At 51.7% G+C, this 20635-nt stretch overlaps 1 protein-coding gene across 2 annotated transcripts in view; it reads right to left on the bottom strand.

Moving 5' to 3' along the window:
* Window positions 1-2337: 2337 nt before the first annotated feature.
* The window catches only part of LOC147108409 (mediator of RNA polymerase II transcription subunit 26-like), a 187103-nt gene continuing 168805 nt past the window's right edge, over window positions 2338-20635 (bottom strand). For both annotated transcript variants that reach the window (XM_086005018.1, XM_086005020.1), the window contains one exon: window positions 2338-5420. In XM_086005018.1, the coding sequence (XP_085861144.1) occupies window positions 3606-5420 (1815 nt within the window). In that variant the 3' untranslated portion in view covers window positions 2338-3605. The remainder of the gene's footprint in view (window positions 5421-20635) is intronic.

Genomic DNA, 20635 nt, shown 5'->3' on the forward strand with positions numbered 1-20635 from the left:
GAGGGACTTATGTGGAGAGACTAGAGAAGCTGGGATTCTTCTCCGTAGAGCAGAGAAGGTTCAGGGCAGATTTAATAGGTGTTCAAAACGATGAAGGTTTTTTTTTTGATAGGGAGAAACTGTTTCCACTGGTAGGAGGGTCAGTAACCAGAGGGCACAGATTTAAAATAATTGGCAAAAAGGACCAGAAGGGGAGAGGAGGAGGAGAAATTTTTAAACGCAGCGAGTTATGATGATCTGGAATGCACTGCCTGAAAAGGAGGTGAAAGCATATTCAATTGTAACTTTCAAAAGGGAATTGGATAAATACTTGAAAATGAAAAATTTGCAGGACTATGGAGAAAGAGCAGGGGAGTGGGACTAATTGGACAGGTCTTTCAAAAGCTGGCACAGGCACAAGGCTTCTTTCTGTGCTGTATGATTTTGTTAATTCCTCCTACCTCAGGCTCAACTACTTTCCAAGCCAGTTTTCCTAATGTCATCATCAATATTTGCCAATTAAAGAAAATAATTTTTGTACAATTATCTTTTCTTCTCTCCTACCTCTGGTTGGAAGGTCTTTTGAAATTCACGAGCTTCACCTCCACATGAAGAACAGCCAGTTGGGTAAACTAGCAACCAGCGAACCAGCAGTCACCAACTTCAAGTGAAAAGGGCACAAAACTGTTGACCGTGAGGGGAAAGGGAGAAACCACACGAGAGAATATTAAGAGCTTATTTTCTATATCATTGTTTCTTTTGGGAAGGGGGTATTAGTGAGATTCAAGCTTTAAATGGAAAAATACCAATTTACAGTACGTATTCTGTAAATTTAATTCAAAAGGGACATTTCAAAGAAAGATGTGTGTTTCCAAGGCTGCCCTGTATCGATTAGTTTCCTCACACAGATGCACTGGGCCACATTCACCAATGAGACCCTTCTTCGCAAAATCCAAACCCAGGTAGCCATGACTGAGTTCGAATGGGATCCTTACCCCCAGTGGTGTGAGCATGCTCTGAGGGATCCCTCCGCTAAAATAATCCGAATGCATCTGCTGTTTGCTCAGTGAGCCTTTGAGAGAGTTAAATAGAAGCAATCTACATACAATGACCATTGACAGCACCAAGTGACTTCCTCTTTCAATTACCCCTCCTGAATTATAACCTAGTGTAATTGCAGAAACCAGCAGCCTTTCTGTACCTCACCCAAATGGTAATTTTTTTATGTCGGAACCATGGCATATTCTACCACAAGGGCATTGCTAGAGGTAGTAAACAAAAACCAGAATCCAGGCCAATTGCCCCCTCCTCAACCCAGCACAATGAAGTGAAGCGTAGCAATCTTCTTACTGCCCTGGTCGAGATAAGAGAGTTCCAAGCAGGAACCTTGTTGGTCTCTGTAGCTCAGCTACTCACCGCTGAGCCTTTGGAAGAGCTCTATGTTCTCCATTAAATTCATTACATATTCCACATCTCAGTGGAAGAAATCAATAGTTGTGAAAATTGTTTTAAAGAAAAGTTAAACAATCTCCAAAAATACATAGAACATAGAGTAATGGGGGGGAAAGAGAAAGAAATAAGGAAGAAAGAAATAAGGAAATAAAGCATGGCAGACAAAGAGAGTGGGTTGGAACAAATCAGAGAGAGACAAGCAGAGAGTTAAACAAGTGATACAATGCAGTGAATTTCCCTAATTTTTTCGCATTATGACTGAAGGCAGCAACTCACGTCAGGGCACAGTTCCAAGACGTCTCGGGTGCCTCACCTGGATTTCCTCCATCAGCAAGCCTGGTCAGAATTGGGAAATCAAGCCACATCCAGTCACCTACACACGCACACGTTTTCCAGCAGGAGTAATTGGTTAACTTAACAGGAACCCTGCTCAATATATCCTCACCTGGCTCAGGGGCACGGAGACCAATTGTGCATTCACTGCCATAGGTACAGATCATTCCTCCAAGAGCAGACCATGGATGAAAGCCAGGATTTTCCTGGCCTATCGTTCAGCACCACCCGCACCATCCACAGAGCCATCAGGAGGGATATGGTTTTTATTAGAGTTTGAAACTGGAACAAGAGCAGTGCAGCTCCAATTCAACCAAAACATTTCACACCATATCAAAGTAAACTTACTGTGCTCACATCCATGGCTGATTACACATGAAATAGAAACCAGTGGAAGAATCCACTTCAGAATTAAACACAAAATTGATCATGAATTTACAGCTTGGGAGGAGAAACACATTTGAGTTTGCATTAACTTCTAACCTATGTAATTAGTCAGATGATTAAAAGCACACAGTGATCTGCTTCTCTATTGTAAGCAAGTATAGATCCACCATAGAAGTCTTTTCTGAATAAAAGGGGACAGGTTTTTTTGTGCAAATTTTTTTTTTATTGTTTCCACATTTATATCACAACGTGTCCACTTAAAAGGACCAAATAGCAAAGTCATTCCTTCTGCATTGTGAGGAACACAGAAGTCTAATTTCTGTACATTCACTAAGGCTTCTTGTTTTTGCGGTTGTGGTATGATGGATTCCATAAGGCAAACAATATCTAAAGGAATGGTAACAAGTATATCTCCAGCATACAAACAGATTCCTTTTGAAAAAAATTTTTGAATTTTTTTTTTTAAATCAACTTCTCACAGTACAAAGTTGCAAACTAGTAGCACCCTCTTTTTTTTCCACTTTGGGATTTGGAGAAGCGAGAACGTTTGTGGAGATCAAGCAAGAGGAGAGCAAAGCGGAGAACAAAATTATAAAGTCAATGTTTGAATTTTGGCTGGTGGCGGGAGAATAAAAAAAGCACAAACCAAATCTTTGACTTCCTAAAATAGATTTTTTTTTAAACATTTTTAAACCTAGATCGTGAAGACCCAAGGATTTTATCCCCTGTTTAAACAGAAGACGACAGCAACTCCCGGCATGTGAAGACCTATGGAATGTTCGGTATGACGCTGTACTGTGCAAACGTTCACAGCCTGACATGATTTTTCACTTTAAAAATACGTCCCAAAAAAAGAAAAAAAGAGGATGCGTGATGTAAATAAAAGATCTACAGTTTTTGCACATTTCGTCTCACAGATATCTCACTGCCAAATTAAAGGGTTTTTAAAAAAAGAGAAAATGAAATCAAATAAATAGATGCATACTTTTTAAGGTAACATTATTCATTTAGTTTTGATGCCACATAAAGCTCCTGTACCTGCCCAAGACCGTATCCAGCCTATTGTAAAGCGCTGGAACCTTTAATGAGCCTCTATTCTCTCCTACAGACAAACCGCTCCGCACTGGGCTCGTCGACCCCTGGTTAAGACCTGCCTTAATCAGAGTGGGGAGTTGTTTATACAACAGAACCAACCACCCCTCCTTTTTTCCTTCACAACCTTCTGAGCTCCTTTCCCTCCTTCGCAATTTTGGTTAAAACACTGATAGCAGCAAACTGCAGAAGAGAGGGGATTAGGGGTGGGGGGAGGGATGTACACAGAGGGGCTGAGAAACAGAACCTTCAAAACCTTAACCTGCATCCCGGAGGCTTTTGCTCATTTCCAGTAAGTGAGAGCCACTTGTTTGTCGCCAGCTGACCTTAAACCTCAAAGCACACCAAATGGGCACTAGCGCTCAGTCGAGACAGACGTATGGCAGTATGTGCAATTGTCCCTGATCACCATGAGGGTCCAAAGATATGCCCTGCGTCCAATCATACCATTTGCCCTGGTTGTCCAAGCAACCGTTCACACCTGCCCAGTGTTGTTGGTGTATTCGGTGAACGTCCGAATCTTTGATCTCCCTACTGACTCCAGGAAGTTCTGAGGGAGAGTCGGTAGGTACTAATACGTGGACCTCACGGGCCTCTGTGCTAGTGCTATACCTGTGGCTTTCGTGCTGTAGAAACTCAACAATGTGACCTCCTGGGGGCTGCACTCCCGAGGATGAAAGAAGGCAGCTCTGTCTCGATAAGTATGACTGAATAATTTCGTTTTTGGATAACTCCTTCCAGTTTGTTTGATCTAAAGTACTTTGCAAGTTTACCCTCTGTTCCTGTACAATTTCGGTGGTTCGATGGGGCTCAGGTGGAACCGGGCTTTCAGCCTGAGATGAATCCTTGTGGGTTAAAGGTTTGATCTGCCCTGTAGCAGGGTCAAATGTAATTCTACGCTCTTTCAACCGTACAGGTTTTACACTTTCATCGATTACTTGTCCGTCTAAGTTCACCTGATAGTCTCTAGACCTGTATTTTTTCTTGGATGACTTTTTGCTATCATAACCAAAAGAGGCACACTCATTGGAGGACAACTCTCCCATCGCTGCATCCAACTCATGACTGTGCAAGGATTCCCTGCGATGTGAAGTTGATGAATTGGGGCTGTGCGAGGGGTACGGCGAGTCCTGCTGCTGCTGTAGTGTTGACGCAGTATGGTGCTGCAGTTGGTTTTCACCAAGGGTTTCTAAACCAGGTGCGTGTCCCAGCCGATCTAAGGAGCTTTCGGTCTCTGGTGGGTGCAAGCCTTTTGCCTGGGGTGGCAGAGGTGGCGTCGTGGCTAGTTGCAATACAGGCACGGGGGATGGCACCTGAATATTGTTCTTGGGTAAGTGGGGCGTTGTCCTATCGGAATCGGGACCTGCTAGAGCAGATGTTCCTGTAAAGCTCTGGGACGGGCTAGAAACAGAGCCCTTGGGTGCATATGTCGTGGAGGGTTTCCCCAGCATCTCCTGTTTAAGAGTCCTTGGGCTAAATGATTGACAGCGGGGGCTACTGGGTCGATAACGCCCTCCACAATCATCTGTTTTTCCATGCTGCTGCAGAATAGCAGTCTTTAGTAATGAGGAAGTGCTTGGGTTTCTTACAAGTCCTGGAGAACTGGTATGGGGTTTCACAGCATTGACTGGTATCTTGCTATGCTTGTCATTTTCATATGGTGCCTGGTGCTCTGGTCTGCTTTTGCCTGGGATGGTGTGGGTGTTTGTAGATGCCATATCTGGAGGACTTGGGAAATTTTCAGGACTGCCCCGGATTCCATTGGAAGGTGGTGGTGTAGAGTTCTGCAGCTGTTCATTATTGGCCTTTGGGACTTTGGACGGTGGCCCCTTTATGCCATCCCGGTGTTCCCCTTTCCGCTTCCGATTGCCCTGCTTGTCAGCAAGCAAAGAGTAGGAGTTGTGCACGTCATTCTTGCTTTTCAGATCTGGGACTGGCTTGGCTCCCCCTGTTGGAGTGCTGGTGGCCAGCGACGGCAAGTCATGCTTGTAGGCATGAGCTCCACCATTGGCTGAGCCAGGGGAGTTGGGAAGCGCTCTGGGCACAGACTCAATCTGGCCGACTGGCTCAACCAACAACTTCTGCCAGCTCCGCAGCAGTTTCTTGGCACGCTTTGCAAGCTCCTCATTCTTGGTTTTCTTCCGTACATCATTGATGAGCTTCCCCAGCCTCGTTTCCTGGAAAGGCAAAGAACTGAACGTCAGTAACAAAGTTCGGGCTTGAATAACCCTGCAGACATTAAGACGATTCAACTCATTCAACCCTCAGCATAGACCCCTTCTCACAATTGTTTGTTTCTCCTATCCAGACTTCCACACATGCTGAATCAAGAATGAACATCTTTTTGAATATCGCATCGCAGTTAGCAACTGTTGCAGCACAAGGTCTCAACAACTTGCATTGATACAGCACCTTTAATGTCGAAAAATGGTTCATAGAGGTGCAATCAAGAAAAAAGTCTTGTCGAGTCCACTAATCAGCAAGCCCTTTAGTTTAATTTATAGTTTCTTAAATTTATAATGTCCTCTCACTCCTGAATTTGTATAATATCTTTCTATAATCCTCCGTAACAACTTTATTTACTAGTAGAATTGCATTTTCCTGTATTTTTTTTCTATTGAGAAGCGGTCTAGCTTCATTAACCATTAATTGGTTACTGAGTGAATTCATACAGGTTAATTAAGAGTGAAGATATTCAGGCACTAAGCTTCAAATGAGTAATATATGAGTGCAAAAGAGGAGTGTGATGGACAGGAAATGTGCACTAAACATACTACAGTCTGCACCGCTTATAGTGGACACATAAGGTTAACACGATTTGCCCGCTAAAAACCATCATGGCCCAGACATGCTGCAAGTGTTGTGTCCCTCACCATAATGCAGAAAACAATTATTCAGTAGCAACTATATGTAATAGATTGCCTCACCACCTTATTAAATAAGTACTTGAAACTTGTGTTAATTTTTGAAAGAAGTTTACAAAGGCAGCAGCAGCAGTTCCAGTTCAGGAAACTGACCAGCTCACAGTTCGTAGGCAGCAACCAACACTGCCGCTCGCCCCGCGGCCCCCGTGGCTCCGAGCGCTCGCGAAACGGCACTTCGGCCCCAGTGGCTCAACCCACTCGCTCCGCGGCCCCCGTTGGCTCCGAGCACGCGCCCCCGAGCGCTCGCCCAGCGGCCCCCAGCGCTCGCTCCGCGCGCTCGCCCCGCGGCACCGAGCGCTCGTCCCGCGGCCCCCGTGGCTCCGAGCGCTCGCCCCGTGGCCCCGAGCACTCGCCCCGCGGCTCCGAGCACTCGCCTTGCGGCCCCCGTGGCTCCGAGCGCTCACCCTGCGGCCCCTAGCGCTCGCCTAACGGCACTTCGGCCCCGGTGGCTCAACCCGCTCGCCCTTCGGCCCCGGTGGCTCAAACCACTCGCCCCGCGGCCCCCGGTGGCTCCGAGCGCGCGCCCCGCGGCTCCGAGCGCTCACCCTGCGGCCCCTAGCGCTCGCCTAACGGCACTTCGGCCCCGGTGGCTCAGCCCGCTCGCCCTTCGGCCCCGGTGGCTCAAACCGCTCGCCCCGCGGCTCCGAGCGCTCGCCCCGCGGCCCCCGGGGCTCCGAGCTCTCGCCCCGCGGCCCCCATGGCTCCGAGCGCTCGCCCCGCGGCTCCGAGCGCTCGCCCCGCGGCTCCGAGCGCTCGCCCCGCGGCTCCGAGCGCTCGCCCCGCGGCTCCGAGCGCTCGCCCCGCGGCTCCGAGCGCTCGCCCCGCGGCTCCGAGCGCTCGCCCCGCGGCTCCGAGCGCTCGCCCCGCGGCTCCGAGCGCTCGCCCCGCGGCCTCGCCCCGCGGCCTCGCCCCGCGGCCTCGCCCCGCGGCTCCGAGCGCTCGCCAAACAGCACTTCAGCCCCGGTGGCTCAACCCGCTCGCCCCGCGGCCCCCGTTGGCTCGAACGCGCGCCCCGCGCCCCCCGGTGGCTCCGAGCACGCGCCCCCGAGCGCTCGCCCAGCGGCCCCCAGCGCTTGCTCCGCGCGGCCCCCAGGGCTCCAAGCGCTCGCCCCGCGGACCCCGTGGCTCCGAGTGCTCGCCCCGTGGCTGCGAGCGCTCGCCCCGTGGCCCCCGTGGCTCCGAGCAATCGCCTTGCAGCCCCCGTGGCTCCGAGCGCTCACCCTGCGGCCCCTAGCGCTCGCCTAACGGCACTTCGGCCCCGGTGGCTCAACCCGCTCGCCCTTCGGCCCCGGTGGCTCAAACCGCTCGCCCCGCGGCCCCCGGTGGCTCCAAGCGCGCGCCCCGCGGCTCCCGGGGCTCTGAGCGCTCGCCCCGCGGCCCCTGTGGCTCCGAGCGCTCACCCTAGGGTCCCTGTGGCTCCGAGCGCTTGCCCCCGTGGCTCCGAGCACTCGCCCCGCGGCCCCCGGGGCACCGAGCGCTCGCCGAACGGCACTTCGGCCCCGGTGGCTCAACCCGCGGCCCCCGGTGGTTCTGAGCGCGCGCGCCCCGCGGCCCCCGGTGGCTCCGAGCGAGTGCCAAACGGCACTTCGGCCCCGGTGGCTCAACCCGGTCGCCCCGCGGCCCCGAGTGCGCACCCCGCGGCTCCGAGCGCTCGCCTTGCGGCCCCCGTGGCTCCGAGCGCGCGCCCTGCGGCCCCTAGCACTCGCCAAACGGCACTTCGGCCCCGGTGGCTCAAGCCGCTTGCCCTGTGGCCCCCGTGGCTCAAACCGCTCGCCCTGCGGCCCCCGTGGCTCCGAGCGCTCGCCCTGCGGCCCCCGTGGCTCCGAGCGCTCGCCCTGCGGCCCCCGTGGCTCCGAGCGCTCGCCCTGCGGCCCCCGTGGCTCCGAGCGCTCGCCCTGCGGCCCCCGTGGCTCCGAGCGCTCGCCCTGCGGCCCCCGTGGCTCCGAGCGCTCGCCCTGCGGCCCCCGTGGCTCCGAGCGCTCGCCCTGCGGCCCCCGTGGCTCCGAGCGCTCGCCCTGCGGCCCCCGTGGCTCCGAGCGCTCGCCCTGCGGCCCCCGTGGCTCCGAGCGCTCGCCCTGCGGCCCCCGTGGCTCCGAGCGCTCGCCCTGCGGCCCCCGTGGCTCCGAGCGCTCGCCCTGCGGCCCCCGTGGCTCAGAGCGCTCGCCTTGCGGCCCCCGTGGCTCCGAGCGCTCGCCTTGCGGCCCCCGTGGCTCAGAGCGCTCGCCTTGCGGCCCCCGTGGCTCAGAGCGCTCGCCTTGCGGCCCCCGTGGCTCAGAGCGCTCGCCTTGCGGCCCCCGTGGCTCAGAGCGCTCGCCTTGCGGCCCCCGTGGCTCAGAGCGCTCGCCTTGCGGCCCCCGTGGCTCAGAGCGCTCGCCTTGCGGCCCCCGTGGCTCAGAGCGCTCGCCTTGCGGCCCCCGTGGCTCAGAGCGCTCGCCTTGCGGCCCCCGTGGCTCAGAGCGCTCGCCTTGCGGCCCCCGTGGCTCAGAGCGCTCGCCTTGCGGCCCCCGTGGCTCCGAGCGCTCGCCTTGCGGCCCCCGTGGCTCCGAGCGCTCGCCTTGCGGCCCCCGTGGCTCCGAGCGCTCGCCTTGCGGCCCCCGTGGCTCCGAGCGCTCGCCTTGCGGCCCCCGTGGCTCCGAGCGCTCGCCTTGCGGCCCCCGTGGCTCCGAGCGCTCGCCCTGCGGCCCCTAGTGCTCGCCAAACGGCACTTTGGCCCCGGTGGCTCAACCCGCTCGCCCCCGGTGGCTCAAACCGCTCGCCCCGCGGCCCCCGTGCGCTCGCCCCGCAGCTCCGAGCGCTCGCCCCCCGGCTCAGAGCGCTCGCCCAGCAGCCCCCGTGGCTCAGAGCGCTCGCCCCGCGGCTCCGAGCGCTCGCCCCGCGGCTCCGAGCGCTCGCCCCCCGGCCCCCGCGGCTCCGAGCGCTCGCCCTGCGGCCCCCGTGGCTCCGAGCGCTCGCCCCGCGGCCCCCGCGGCTCCGAGCGCTCGCCCCGCGGCCCCCGCCGCTCAGAGCGCTCGCCCCGCGGCTCCGAGCGCTCGCCCAGCGGCCCCCGCGGCTCAGAGCGCTCGCCCCGCGCGCTCGCCCCGCGGCCCCCGTGGCTCCGAGAGCGCTCGCCCCGCGGCCCCCGTGGCTCCGAGCGCTCGCCCCGCGGCCCCCGTGGCTCCGAGCGCTCGCCCTCGGGTCCCCGTGGCTCCGAGTGCTCGCCCCGCTGCTCCGAGCACTAGCCCCACGGACCCTGTGGCTCCAAGCGCTCAACCCGTGGCTCCGAGCGCTCGCCCCGCGGCCCCCGTGGCTCCGAGCGCTCGCCCCGCGGCCCCCGTGGCACCGAGTGCTCGCCCCGCGGCTCCGAGCACTCGCCCCGCGGCCCCCGTGGCTCCGAGCGCTCGCCCCGCGGCTCCGAGCGCTCGCCTTGCGGCCCCCGTGGCTCCGAGCGCTCGCCCTCCGGCCCCTAGCGCTCGCCAAACGTCACTTCGGTCCCGGTGGCTCAACCCGCTCGCCCTTCGGCCCCGGTGGCTCAAACGGCTCGCCCTGCGCCCCCCGTGGCTTTGAGCGCTCGCCCCGCGGCTCCCGGTGGCTCGGAGCGCGCGCTCGCCCCGCGGCCCCTGGTGGCTCGGAGCGCGCGCTCGCCCCGCGGCTCCAAGCGCTCGCCCCGCGGCTCCAAGCGCTCGCCCCGTGGCTCCGAGCACTCACCCCGCGCGCTCACCCTAGGGTCCCCGTGGCCCCAAGTGCTCGCTCCGTGGCCCCCATGGCTCCCCGAGCGCTCGCTCCGCAGCCCCTGTGGCTCCGAGCGCTCGCCCTAGGGTCCCTGTGGCTCCGAGCGCTCACCCCGCGGCTGAGCATTCACCTTGCGGCCCCCATGGCTCCGAGCGCGCGCCCTAGGGTCCCCGTGGCGCCGAGCGCTCGCCCTAGGGTCCCCATGGCTCCGAGCGCTCGCCCTGCGGCCCCCGTGGCTCCGCGCGCTCACCCTCGGGTACCCGTGGCTCCACGCGCTCACCCTAGGGTACCCGTGGCTCCGAGCGTTCGCCCTGCAGCCCCCATGGCTCCGAGCGCTCGCCCTACGGCCCCGGTGGCTCTGCGCGCTCGCCCCGCGGCCCTGGCGGCGCCAAGCACTCGCCCTAGGGTCCCCGTGGCTCCAAGCGTTCGCCCTCGGTTCCCTGTGGCTCCACGCGCTCGCCCTGCGGCCCCGGTGGCTGACCGGTGGGACAGGGAGTCATGAATCATTGGAGGAGATAAAATAATTTTCTTTTAATGTAAACATTGAGGATCCATGGCTGCGGATGCAATTATTAATTTACTTCTCAATTTAAGATGACACCACGCAAGCAGCAACACTAAATCCAAGCAGGGCAAAAATAAACTTTGCAGAAAGGGGCAGAACACTGGGTAATAAAGTATTTTTGAGGCCGAGATAGTTTTTAAAAGGAGGTCTACTTATCTATTTCCTCTAAACATCAGGAGGCCAAAGTGCTCATGAGGTCTTCAATGCAGGAATAGACACTTCACAGAGCTACACAACTCAAGGCACCAACGTTCTATTTATTTCTCTATGGCAGCGGAGATCTTGGTTCATGAGGATTTCCAAAAAGAAATTTATACTGCACAGAGGTTCAACTTCTTTAGTTAATGGAGTGAAGCATTTAAACTGCAGAGTATTGAGTTTGAGGAGTCAGGAATCTGCCTGAGCTGAGGGGATTGCTGCAACACGACCAATGGAGAAAATACATATTGCAGGAATGACCGGTTAGCGAGTTACAGCTGGCATCCTCCTCGCAGTCCACAATCTGGGAATCGCTGAGTTACAGGGTGTGTTATTTTATCAAGACAGGAGTAGTTTGGGCTCCTCCAGAAACACTTGGCTCTGAATTTCGTCACCCTTGACCAAAACATGGATGCAAGAGCTAAATGCCAGAGGAGAAGTGAGAGTAGCTGCCCTCGACATCAAGGCAGAAACTGACTGTAGCAGCAAGGACCCTTAGCAAAAATGGGGGTCAAGGGGAAAATCCTCCAGTGGCTGGAGTCATACCTGGTACAGGAAAATGGTCGCAGTTGTTGGAAGCCAATCATCGCAGCCCCAGGACATTACTGCCCAAGTTCCTCAGGCAGTGTCCTTGGCCCAAGCATCTTCAGCTGCTTCATCAATGACTTTCCCTCTGTCATAAAGTGAGGACTGGGGCTGATGGTGGACAATTCCACTGTGTTCAGCTCCATTCACAATTCTTGAAATAATGAAGCAGTCTATGCCAGCCTACAGCAGGACCTGGACAACATCCAAGTGGTAAGTAACATTTATGCCACAAGTGCCAGGCAATGACCATCTCAAACAAGAAAAACATCTAATGACCTCAACAGCTCCAGCACCAGGTCCCCCACCATCAACATGCTGGGGCATCATTTTTGATCAGAAGCTGCAGTGGACCAGCCTCATCAATACATAGGTACAGAGGCTGGGAACTCGACACCGGCCAGGACAGAGCAGTGTGCTTGATCTGTACACCAACAATATCCACCCACCAAACCATCAGTGCACTTTGGCTGCAGGATGTACTATCTAAAGGATATGCTGCAGCAACTTGCCAAGTTTACCCCTCAGAACCTCTCATCCCTGTGACTTCTACCATCAAAGAGGACAAGGGCACAAAATGATGGGACGATGATCATCTTCAAGTTTTCCTCCGAATCATACACCAACCAAACCTGAACATATATCACCATTCTTTCGTCATTGCTGGGTTAACATCCTGGAGTTCCCTACTTGGGATGGGCAATAAATACTGCCTTGCCAATGGTGCCCATGTTCCAAAAATAAAACAAAATTCAACAGTAACAATACCAGCAATGAAAAGCTTTAGCCATGGAGAGACTAGAGGGCTTAGGGCATGGAATCCCCAGACAGAAAAATGTGGTGGAACTAGAATCAGCAAACGCCTTTTAAAGGAAAAGTTCATAACTATTTGATAAAGACAATTTTTGAAGCAAAACCGAGGTTAAATGGATAGCTGCTGGAGAGTTGGCCTCCTTCTGTGCTGCAAATTTCTATTACTCAAAATGACAACAGATTCCAGCAGTACTCATGTCCCCTCCCTGATCTCTTCTGTTACATAGATGACTGTCGATGCTGCTTCCTGTTCTTGCCTTTAATAAAAAAGCCCGATTTGCTGAGTGTTTTCAACTTTTGTTTTTGAATCATTTGTTGCTCAGATAGTTGCAAAGTTTTACCAATAGATGGCGCTGCTATGCTTTATAGTAGCAACCAGTGTAACAGGAGCAAAACAACACCCACTTGCATCTATATAGCACCTTTAATGTAGGAAAACATCCCAAGGCACTTCGCAGAAGCCCAATTTGGCAAAACTTGACACCAAACCAAGAAGGAGATATTAGGACAGGTGACCAAAAGCTAGGTTATAAGGAGAGGATTAGAGAGAGAACGCCAGTTCTTAGGGCGTAGATAGCTGAAGGCACGGTTGCCAATGGTGAGGCCAAGAGAATGGGGATGCACGAGAGGCCAGAGTTGGATGAACGCAGAGTTCTTGGGAAGGGTATCGGGTTAGAGATAGGAAGGGGCAAAGCCATAGAGGGATTTGTACACAAGAATGAGAAATTAAAATTGAGGCATTGCCAGACTGGGAGCCAATGTAGGTCAGCAAGCAGAGATGATGGGCGAACAGACTTGGTGCGAGTTTGGATATGGGCAGCTATTTTGGATAGCTCGTTTACAGAGGGTGCAAGGTGGGAGGCTGGCCAAGAGAGCGTTGGAATAGACGAGTCTGGAGGTAACAAAAGCATAGATGAGGGCTTCAGCAGCAGATGAGCTGAGGTAGGGGCAGAGATGGGTGATATTACAGAGGTGGATGTTATTTGTGACTTCGATTAAGCCGTTTCAGTACTGCGGCAGGGTGGAAACCTGATTGGAGGTTTGAACATGGAATTGCACGAAAGATGGGTATGTATTTGGGAGGCATAACACGTTCAAAGACTTCAGAGAAAAGGAGGTTTTCAGACATGTCAAAGATGGGTTTTCTGATGAGGGGGCGAGCTTGGAAATGTAGTAAACAGTGAGGAAGATAGTAACAGACTTCAGGAGGGCATAGACAGACTGGTTAAAAGGGCAGACACATGGCAGATGGAATTTAAGAGACAAGTGTGAAATTATGTATTTTGGAAGCAGAAATGACGAGAGGCAGCATAAACTAAATGGTACAATTTTAAAGGGGGTGCAGGAGCAGAGACACCTGGGGGTTCACATGCACAAAATATTTGAAGATGGCAGGAAAAGTTGATAGTTAAAAGTTAATAAAGCACACAGATCTTTGGCTTTATAAATAGAGGCATAGAGTACAAAAGCAAGGAAGATATGATAAATCTTTATAAATCACTGGTTAGACTCAGCTAGAGCACTGCATCCAATTCTGGGGATTACACATTAGAAAGGACATCAGGGCCTTGGCAAGGCTGTAGAGGAGATTTACTAGAATATTACCAGGAATGAGGGGGTTTCAGTTATGTGGAGAGTCTAGAGAATCATAGAAAGTTACAGCATGGAAGGGGCCATTTCGGCCCATCGTGTCCGCGCCAGCCAACAAAAAACTATCCAGCCTAATCCCACTTCCCAGCTCTTGGTCCGTAGCTCTGCAGGTTACAGCATCCCAAGTGCACATCCAAGTACTTTTTAAATGTGGTTAGGGTTTCTGCCTCTACCACCCTTTCAGGCAGTGAGTTCCAGACCCCCACAACCCTCTGAGTGAAGCAATTTCCCCATAAATCCCCTCTAAACCTTCCACCAATTACTTTAAATCTGTGCCCCCTGGTTTTTGACCCCTCTGCTAAGGGAAATAGGTCCTTTCTATCCACTTTATCTAGGCCCCTCATAATTTTATACACCTCAATAAGGTCTCCCCTCAGCCTCCTCTGTTCCAAGGAAAACAAACCCAGCCTATCCAGTCTTTCCTCATATCCAAGATTCTCTACTCCCGGCAACATCCTTGTAAATCTCCTCTGTACCCTCTCTAGTGCAATCACATCTTTCCTGTAATGGGGTGACCAGAATTGCACGAAGTACTCTAGCGGAGGCCTAACTAATGTTTTATACAGTTGAAGCATAACCCCCCTGCTCTTGTATTCTATGCCACGGCTATTCCATATGCCTTCTTAACCACCTTATCTACCTGGCCTGCTACCTTCAGGGATCTGTGGACATGTACTCCTTTGTTCCTCTACACTAATCTGTGTCCAACCGTTTTGAAGAAGGGTTCAACCCGAAACGTCAACTCAAATTTCTCTCCACGGATGTTGCCTGACCTGCTGAGTTTTTCCAGCATTTTCTGTTGTTATTTAATGTGTATTCCCTTTCCTTGTTAGCCCTCCCCAAATGCATTACCTCACACTTCTCCGGATTTAATTGCATTTGCCACTGTTCTGCCCACCTGATCTTCCTGCAGTCTACAGCTTCCTTCTTCAGTATAAACCACACAGCTGATTTTAGTGTCATCTGCAAACTTCTTAATCATACCCCCTATATTCAACTCTAGATCATTGATATATACCACAAAAAGCAAGGGACCTAGTACTGAGCCCTGCAGAACCCCACTGGAAACAGCCTTCCAGTCACAAAAACACCCATCAACCATTACCCTCTGCTTCCTGCCTCCAAGCCAGTTTTGAATCCAACTTGACACTTTGCCCTGGATCCCATGGGCTTTTAACTTCGTGACCAGTCTGCCATGTGGAACCTTATCAAAAGCCTTGCTAAAGTCCATATATACTACATCAAACGCACTACCCTCATCTACCCTCCGGGTTACTTCTTCAAAGAAGTCAATCAAGTTTGTCAGACACGACCTTCCCTTAACAAATCCGTGTTGACTATCCTTGATTAACCCGTGTCTTTCTAAATGAAGATTTATCCTGTCCTTCAGAGTTCTTTCCAATAATTTTCCCACCACCGAGGTTAGGCTGACTGGCCTGTTATTACTTGGTCTATCCTTTTCTCCCTTTTTAAACAAGGGTACCACATTAGCAGTCCTCCAGCACCACACCTGAAGCCAGAGAGGATTGAAAAATGATGGTCAGGGCCTCTGCTATTTCCTCTTTTGCTTCGCTTAACAGCCTGGGATACATTTCATCCGGGCCTGGAGATTTATCCACTTTTAAAGCTGCTAAACCCCTTAATACTTCCTCTCTCACTATGCTTATTTCATCTAATATTTCACCGCCCCCCCCCCCCAATAGCAATGCCTGCTTCGCCCCTCTCCTTTGTGAAAACAGACGCAACGTATTAATTAAGAACCCGCCTCCACACACAGAGTACCCTCATGATCTCTAATAGGCCTTACCCTTTCTTTAGTTATCCTCTTACTCTTAATATATTTATGAAGCATCTTTGGGGTTTTCCTTGCCAAGAATTTTTCATGCTCTCTCTCTCTCTCGTTTCCCAATATCATTTTTAATTGCACCCCTGCACTTTCTGCACTCCTCTAAAGGTTCTGGAGTATTTAGCCCTCGGTATCTGTCATACACCTCCCTTTTTTTTCCTTTATCCTACCCTGTATGTTTCTAGAAGCTGGGATTGTTCTCCTTAGAGCAGAGAAGGTTAAGGTAAGATTTAATAAAGGTGTTCAAAATTATGAGGGGCTTTGATAGAGAGAAACGGTTTCTACTGGCAGGAGGGTCAGTAACCAGAGGACACAGATTTAAACTAATTGGCAAAAAAGAGTCAGGAGGGAGATGAGATTTTCTGTAATTTTTAAAAATTAAACACAGCTAGTTATGATGATCTGGAATGCATTGCCTGAAAGGGTGATGGAAGCAGAATCCATAATAACTTTCAAAAGGGAATTGGATCTCAATCTAAAAAGGAAAAGTATCCGGGGCTATGAGGAAACAGCAGGGGAGTGGGACAAATTGGCAGCTCCTTCAGAGCCAGCATAGGCACGATGGGCCAAATGGCCTCTTTCTGTGCGGTATGATTCTATGACGGCAGATGTGAAAGAGAAGCACAAGTAGCTGAGAAGAGGGAACCATTTACAATGTCAACTAACATGGGGGCCAGGAAAGGAAGTTGAGTGGTCAGCGGTTTTGTGGGAATAGGGTTCAGAGAGCAGGAGGTGGGTCTCATGGACAAGATGATTTGGAGTGGGCATGAGGGGAGATAGGAAACAAACTAGAGAAAGATGCAAGTTCAGGACTAGGTCAAAGGGGAGGGATGAAAGAGAGGCAGCTGAACAGACAGTCTCAATTTTAGTGACAAAAGTTAGTGAGCTCCTTGCATTTGTCGTTGGAGCAGAGGGTGGAGGGGGCAGGGGAGAGGGGTTTAAGGAATAATTGGCAGACAGTAATAGAAGCCGGGGCTAATCTTTGCATTCCAGGATGATCCTGGAACAGTGAGCAGTTTTGCTAGAGGAGGGCATGGCCCGATAGTTCTTTATGTGGTCCAGCCAGATCTGGCGATGAATTGTTAAACCAGTTGTGTGCGATATACGTTCATATCTGCGCCCGTTGGACTTAAGGGAGCAAAGATAGTGGCATAGAAACATAGAAGATAGCAGCAGGAGTAGGCCATTCGGCCCCTCGAGCCTACTCCGCCATTTAATGAGATCATGGCTGATCATCCAAATTCAGTACCCTGTCCCTGCCTTCTCCCCATATCCCTTGATCCCTTTAACCTTAAGAAATATATCTAACTCCTTGAATATATTTCATGAATTGGCCACTAATGCCTTCTGTGGTAGAGAATTCCACAGGTTCACCACTCTCTGGGTGAAGAAATTCCTCATCTCTGTCCTAAATGGCTTACCTCTTATCCTTAGACTGTGACCCCTGGTTCTGGACTCCCCGGCCATCAGGATCATCCTTCCTGCATCAAGTCTGTCCAGTCCTGTTAGAATCTTATAAGTTTCAATGAGAGCCCCTCTCATTCTTCTAAACTCCAGTGAATATAAGCCCAATCGACCCAATCTCTCCTTACATCATTCCTGCCATTCCAGGTATCAGTCTGGTGAATCTTCGCTGCACTCCTTCCATGGCAAGAACGTCCTTCCTCAGGTAAGGTGACCAAAACTGCACACAATATTCAAGGTGTGGTCTCACCAAGGCCCTGTACAACTGCAGCAAGACATCCTTGTTCCTGTACTCGATTCCTCTCGCTATGAAGGCCAACATACCATTTGCCTTCTTAACCGCCTGCTGCACCTGCATGCTTACCTTCAGCGACTGGTGCACAAGGACACCCAGGTCTCGTTGCATTTCCCCTTTTCCCAATCTATTGCCGTCCAGATAATAATCTGCCTTCCTGTTTTTAACCACCAAAGTGGATAACCTCGCATTTATCCACATTATACTGCATCTGCCCAATCACCCAACCTGTCCAAATCATAATGGAGTTTCTCAGCATCCTCTTCACAGCACACACGCCCACCCAGCTTTGTCTCATCTGCAAACTTGGAGATATTACATCTAGTTCCCTCGTCTAGATCATTTATATATATTGTGAATAGCTGGGGTCCTAGCACCGATCCCTACGGTGCCCCACTAGTCACTACCTGCCACTCGGAAAAAGACCCGTTTATTCCAACTCTTTGCTTCCTGTCTGCCAACCAGTTCGCTATCCAAGTCAGTACCTTGCCCCCAATCCCATGTGCCTTAACTATACACGCTAATCTCTTATCGAAAGCCTTCTGAAAGTCCAAATACACCACATCCACTGGTTCTCCCTTATCTATTCTACCAGTTACATCCTCAAAAAATTCCAGTAGCAAGGGAGAATGACCAGGGAGAGTGCAGTGGTTCTATCTACTAGGATCAAAGGCATTAACGGCATAGGTGAGGATGTGATTGAGTAGATCGACAGCTGCAGAAGTATCATGGCGAACAAAGTGATGTGGCAAGTGACTTGATGGAAAAGTTTATTTCTAGGGGTGGACGCAGAAAGAAGGGAAGTTGGAAGGGGATTGAGTGCTGAGGGATAAAAGGAAGTGATCAGCGATGGCCTTGTCCGTGATTGAGATGATGGGAATACAGAGACGATGTGATATGGCAAGGCCAAGGCGGTGGCCATGCTTGGGTGGGCAGTAGAGAACAAAGATGTTAAAGGAGAAGCGAGGGGGTGGAAACAAGATTAGGTGCTCAAAGGAGAAGGTGCCAGGAGTAGGGGGGGGCGGGGGGAAACAGATCAAGGTGATATTTGGTGATAAGGGCCACACAGTCACTGTGGCAGTTTGGGTGGGGCAGGTGCTGGAAGGTATAGTCAGGCAGGGGGGACGCTTCAGTAAGGGAAGATGTCATCACCCATGAGTCACGTTTCAATCAAGGCCATGATATCAATTCAATCCTCCGCAGAATGGTAATGGATGGCAAGGATTTTATTTGCAAGTGAATGGACATTCTGGCGAGAGGTGTTATCTGTTAGCAGAGTCCATGTGATCAGTGGTGGGAGAGGTTGGCAAGATTAGCCCACAGAAGGCGCATTGAGTGGGAAGGTCTGAGAGAGGTGGATGGGGCAGTTGGGGTTGCTGCTTGTATGGAGGCAGTGATGAGTGCCTCAATGGGCCCTTGGGAGAATGCAGAGAGAGGCACAGAGGAAATCTGTGGGCTTATCGACAAAGGTATCAAGACTGGAATGGCAGCAGGAGAGTAGGAAGGTAAAGGAAGTGTGAAGAGTTGGGTCGGGATTGGTTGGGGGGGGGGCAAAGTACACGAGGAAGGGGAGGAGACAGGAGAGAAGGGCCCAAAAGTGGTAAAGAGAAAAGAGATAGAAGTAATGGGCTCGGGTCCAGAGTGGCAGCCAAAATACACATGCGAATAGTCAGAGAAAATTCAGGTTACATAGGCATGGCAAAGATTAGGATGGAAAAAGTGCTGGTTGTAAATGTAGAATAGGGAGAAAACAACAAGAGCGAGCCCAAAGTTAAGTCTGAGGTCCCACGGTAGGATGAAGTTCATGTACAAATAGGGTGGAGACAGCTTGGAGCACTGACAAACTAAAGTTCAGGTTCAGAGACAAGCGTCTGCGTGCTGTTTGAACCGCAATACTAGAGGTATTCTCTTGGAAAATAGAGAGCCAAGGAGGAATGGAGAATTGATGAGCCAGCAAAGGTTGTTCCAGATTCAGCGGAGGCGAGTAGTGGCCTCGTGATCAGTAGTGCACACCAACGGACACAGTATAGCAGCGGAGGAAATGAAGAGGGAACAGCGCATGTGCTGGAAGATCAACAGTACATCCCAGTGTGCAGGCACCGTCAAACATTTGCATTGCAAAGTACAATGTGAAAACCCAGAAAAATGAAAGTCGAGTTACATTAAATTAGGAACAAATACAGGAGGGGAACAAATACAGGAGCAAGAAACTCAAAGTACCCAGGGATACAAGGTGAGATGAGTTATAAAGTTGGAATTAGTGGAAAAGTGGTGACTCATTTGTTGAGACTTTGTTGTTTTTGCAGGGAGATGGGGGGGGGGGGTGGTTTGCAGGGAGAAAGGGGGGGGGGGAAAGAAAGATAGAGATCTGATTGATTCATTTGGACCACATGACCATTAAGTCTCTTATGATTGGCCCAATAACTAAGTAGCTAGGAGTATCAGACACTATTCCCTGTGTTTCTGGACCACTGGCAAACTGTGGTCAGCTCACCAATTCCCTCCCATGACTTATTTACTCATTACAAACTTACATAAAAAGGGAGGGGGAAAAAAAAGATCGAAAAAAAACTATGAGCTAGCAATTGAGATGAGAGAGAGAAAGTGTGAGCGCCATGTGGAGAAATAAGATAGCACAGTGTGGAAAACAAAGGAGACAAAGAATTGGAGAGCGAGAGACAAGCAGAGACACAATTATAGGAAGAGGCGCAATATCTTTTTTGTCTTGAGCAGCCCCACGGTGACTGCACACATGCGCTGTTCCCTCTTCATTTCCTTCGCTGCTATACTGTGTCCATTGGTGTGCACTACTAATCACCGAGGCCACTCTGCTGAATCTCTGGATCAACCTTTGCTGGCTCATCAATTCTCCATTCCTAGAAGTCAATTGTCAAGAGTGAGACGACTGTTCTTAGTTACTCCTCACCACTTAGATACTCAAATGAAGTATGTGGCACATCCGATACAGTTAAAAAGAAAGTTACCATGTAACATTGCAGCTACCAATACAAAACCATAACAGGAAAATAAAAAGTATGGCAAGAAATCCATTGGGACAACAATGTGTGAAAAGGTGACTAGGAATCTCAGTGTGACCAGGGTGAAGAAACGTTCACTGTCCAATCTAAACAATAGGGGGCAGAAATTCCACAGGGGGCCAATCCACCAGCAGAAGTGTGGCAGAGCAGATCCCCTGTCCGCCCACATGTTTGGCTGCTGACCCTAGCTCAAATTACAGAGACAGGATCATTTGCTGGGTTGGGGCAAGCTGCAAAGGCACATCAGCAGCACCCCGCACCCCAATCCAGCCCTGTTGAGGGCCACAACCGCTCTGCTCGAGGTAC

This window comes from Somniosus microcephalus, chromosome 13, assembly GCF_052327205.1.
Source record: "Somniosus microcephalus isolate GS21.2 chromosome 13, FLI_Smic_1.0, whole genome shotgun sequence".
Taxonomy (NCBI): Eukaryota; Metazoa; Chordata; class Chondrichthyes; order Squaliformes; family Somniosidae; genus Somniosus; species Somniosus microcephalus.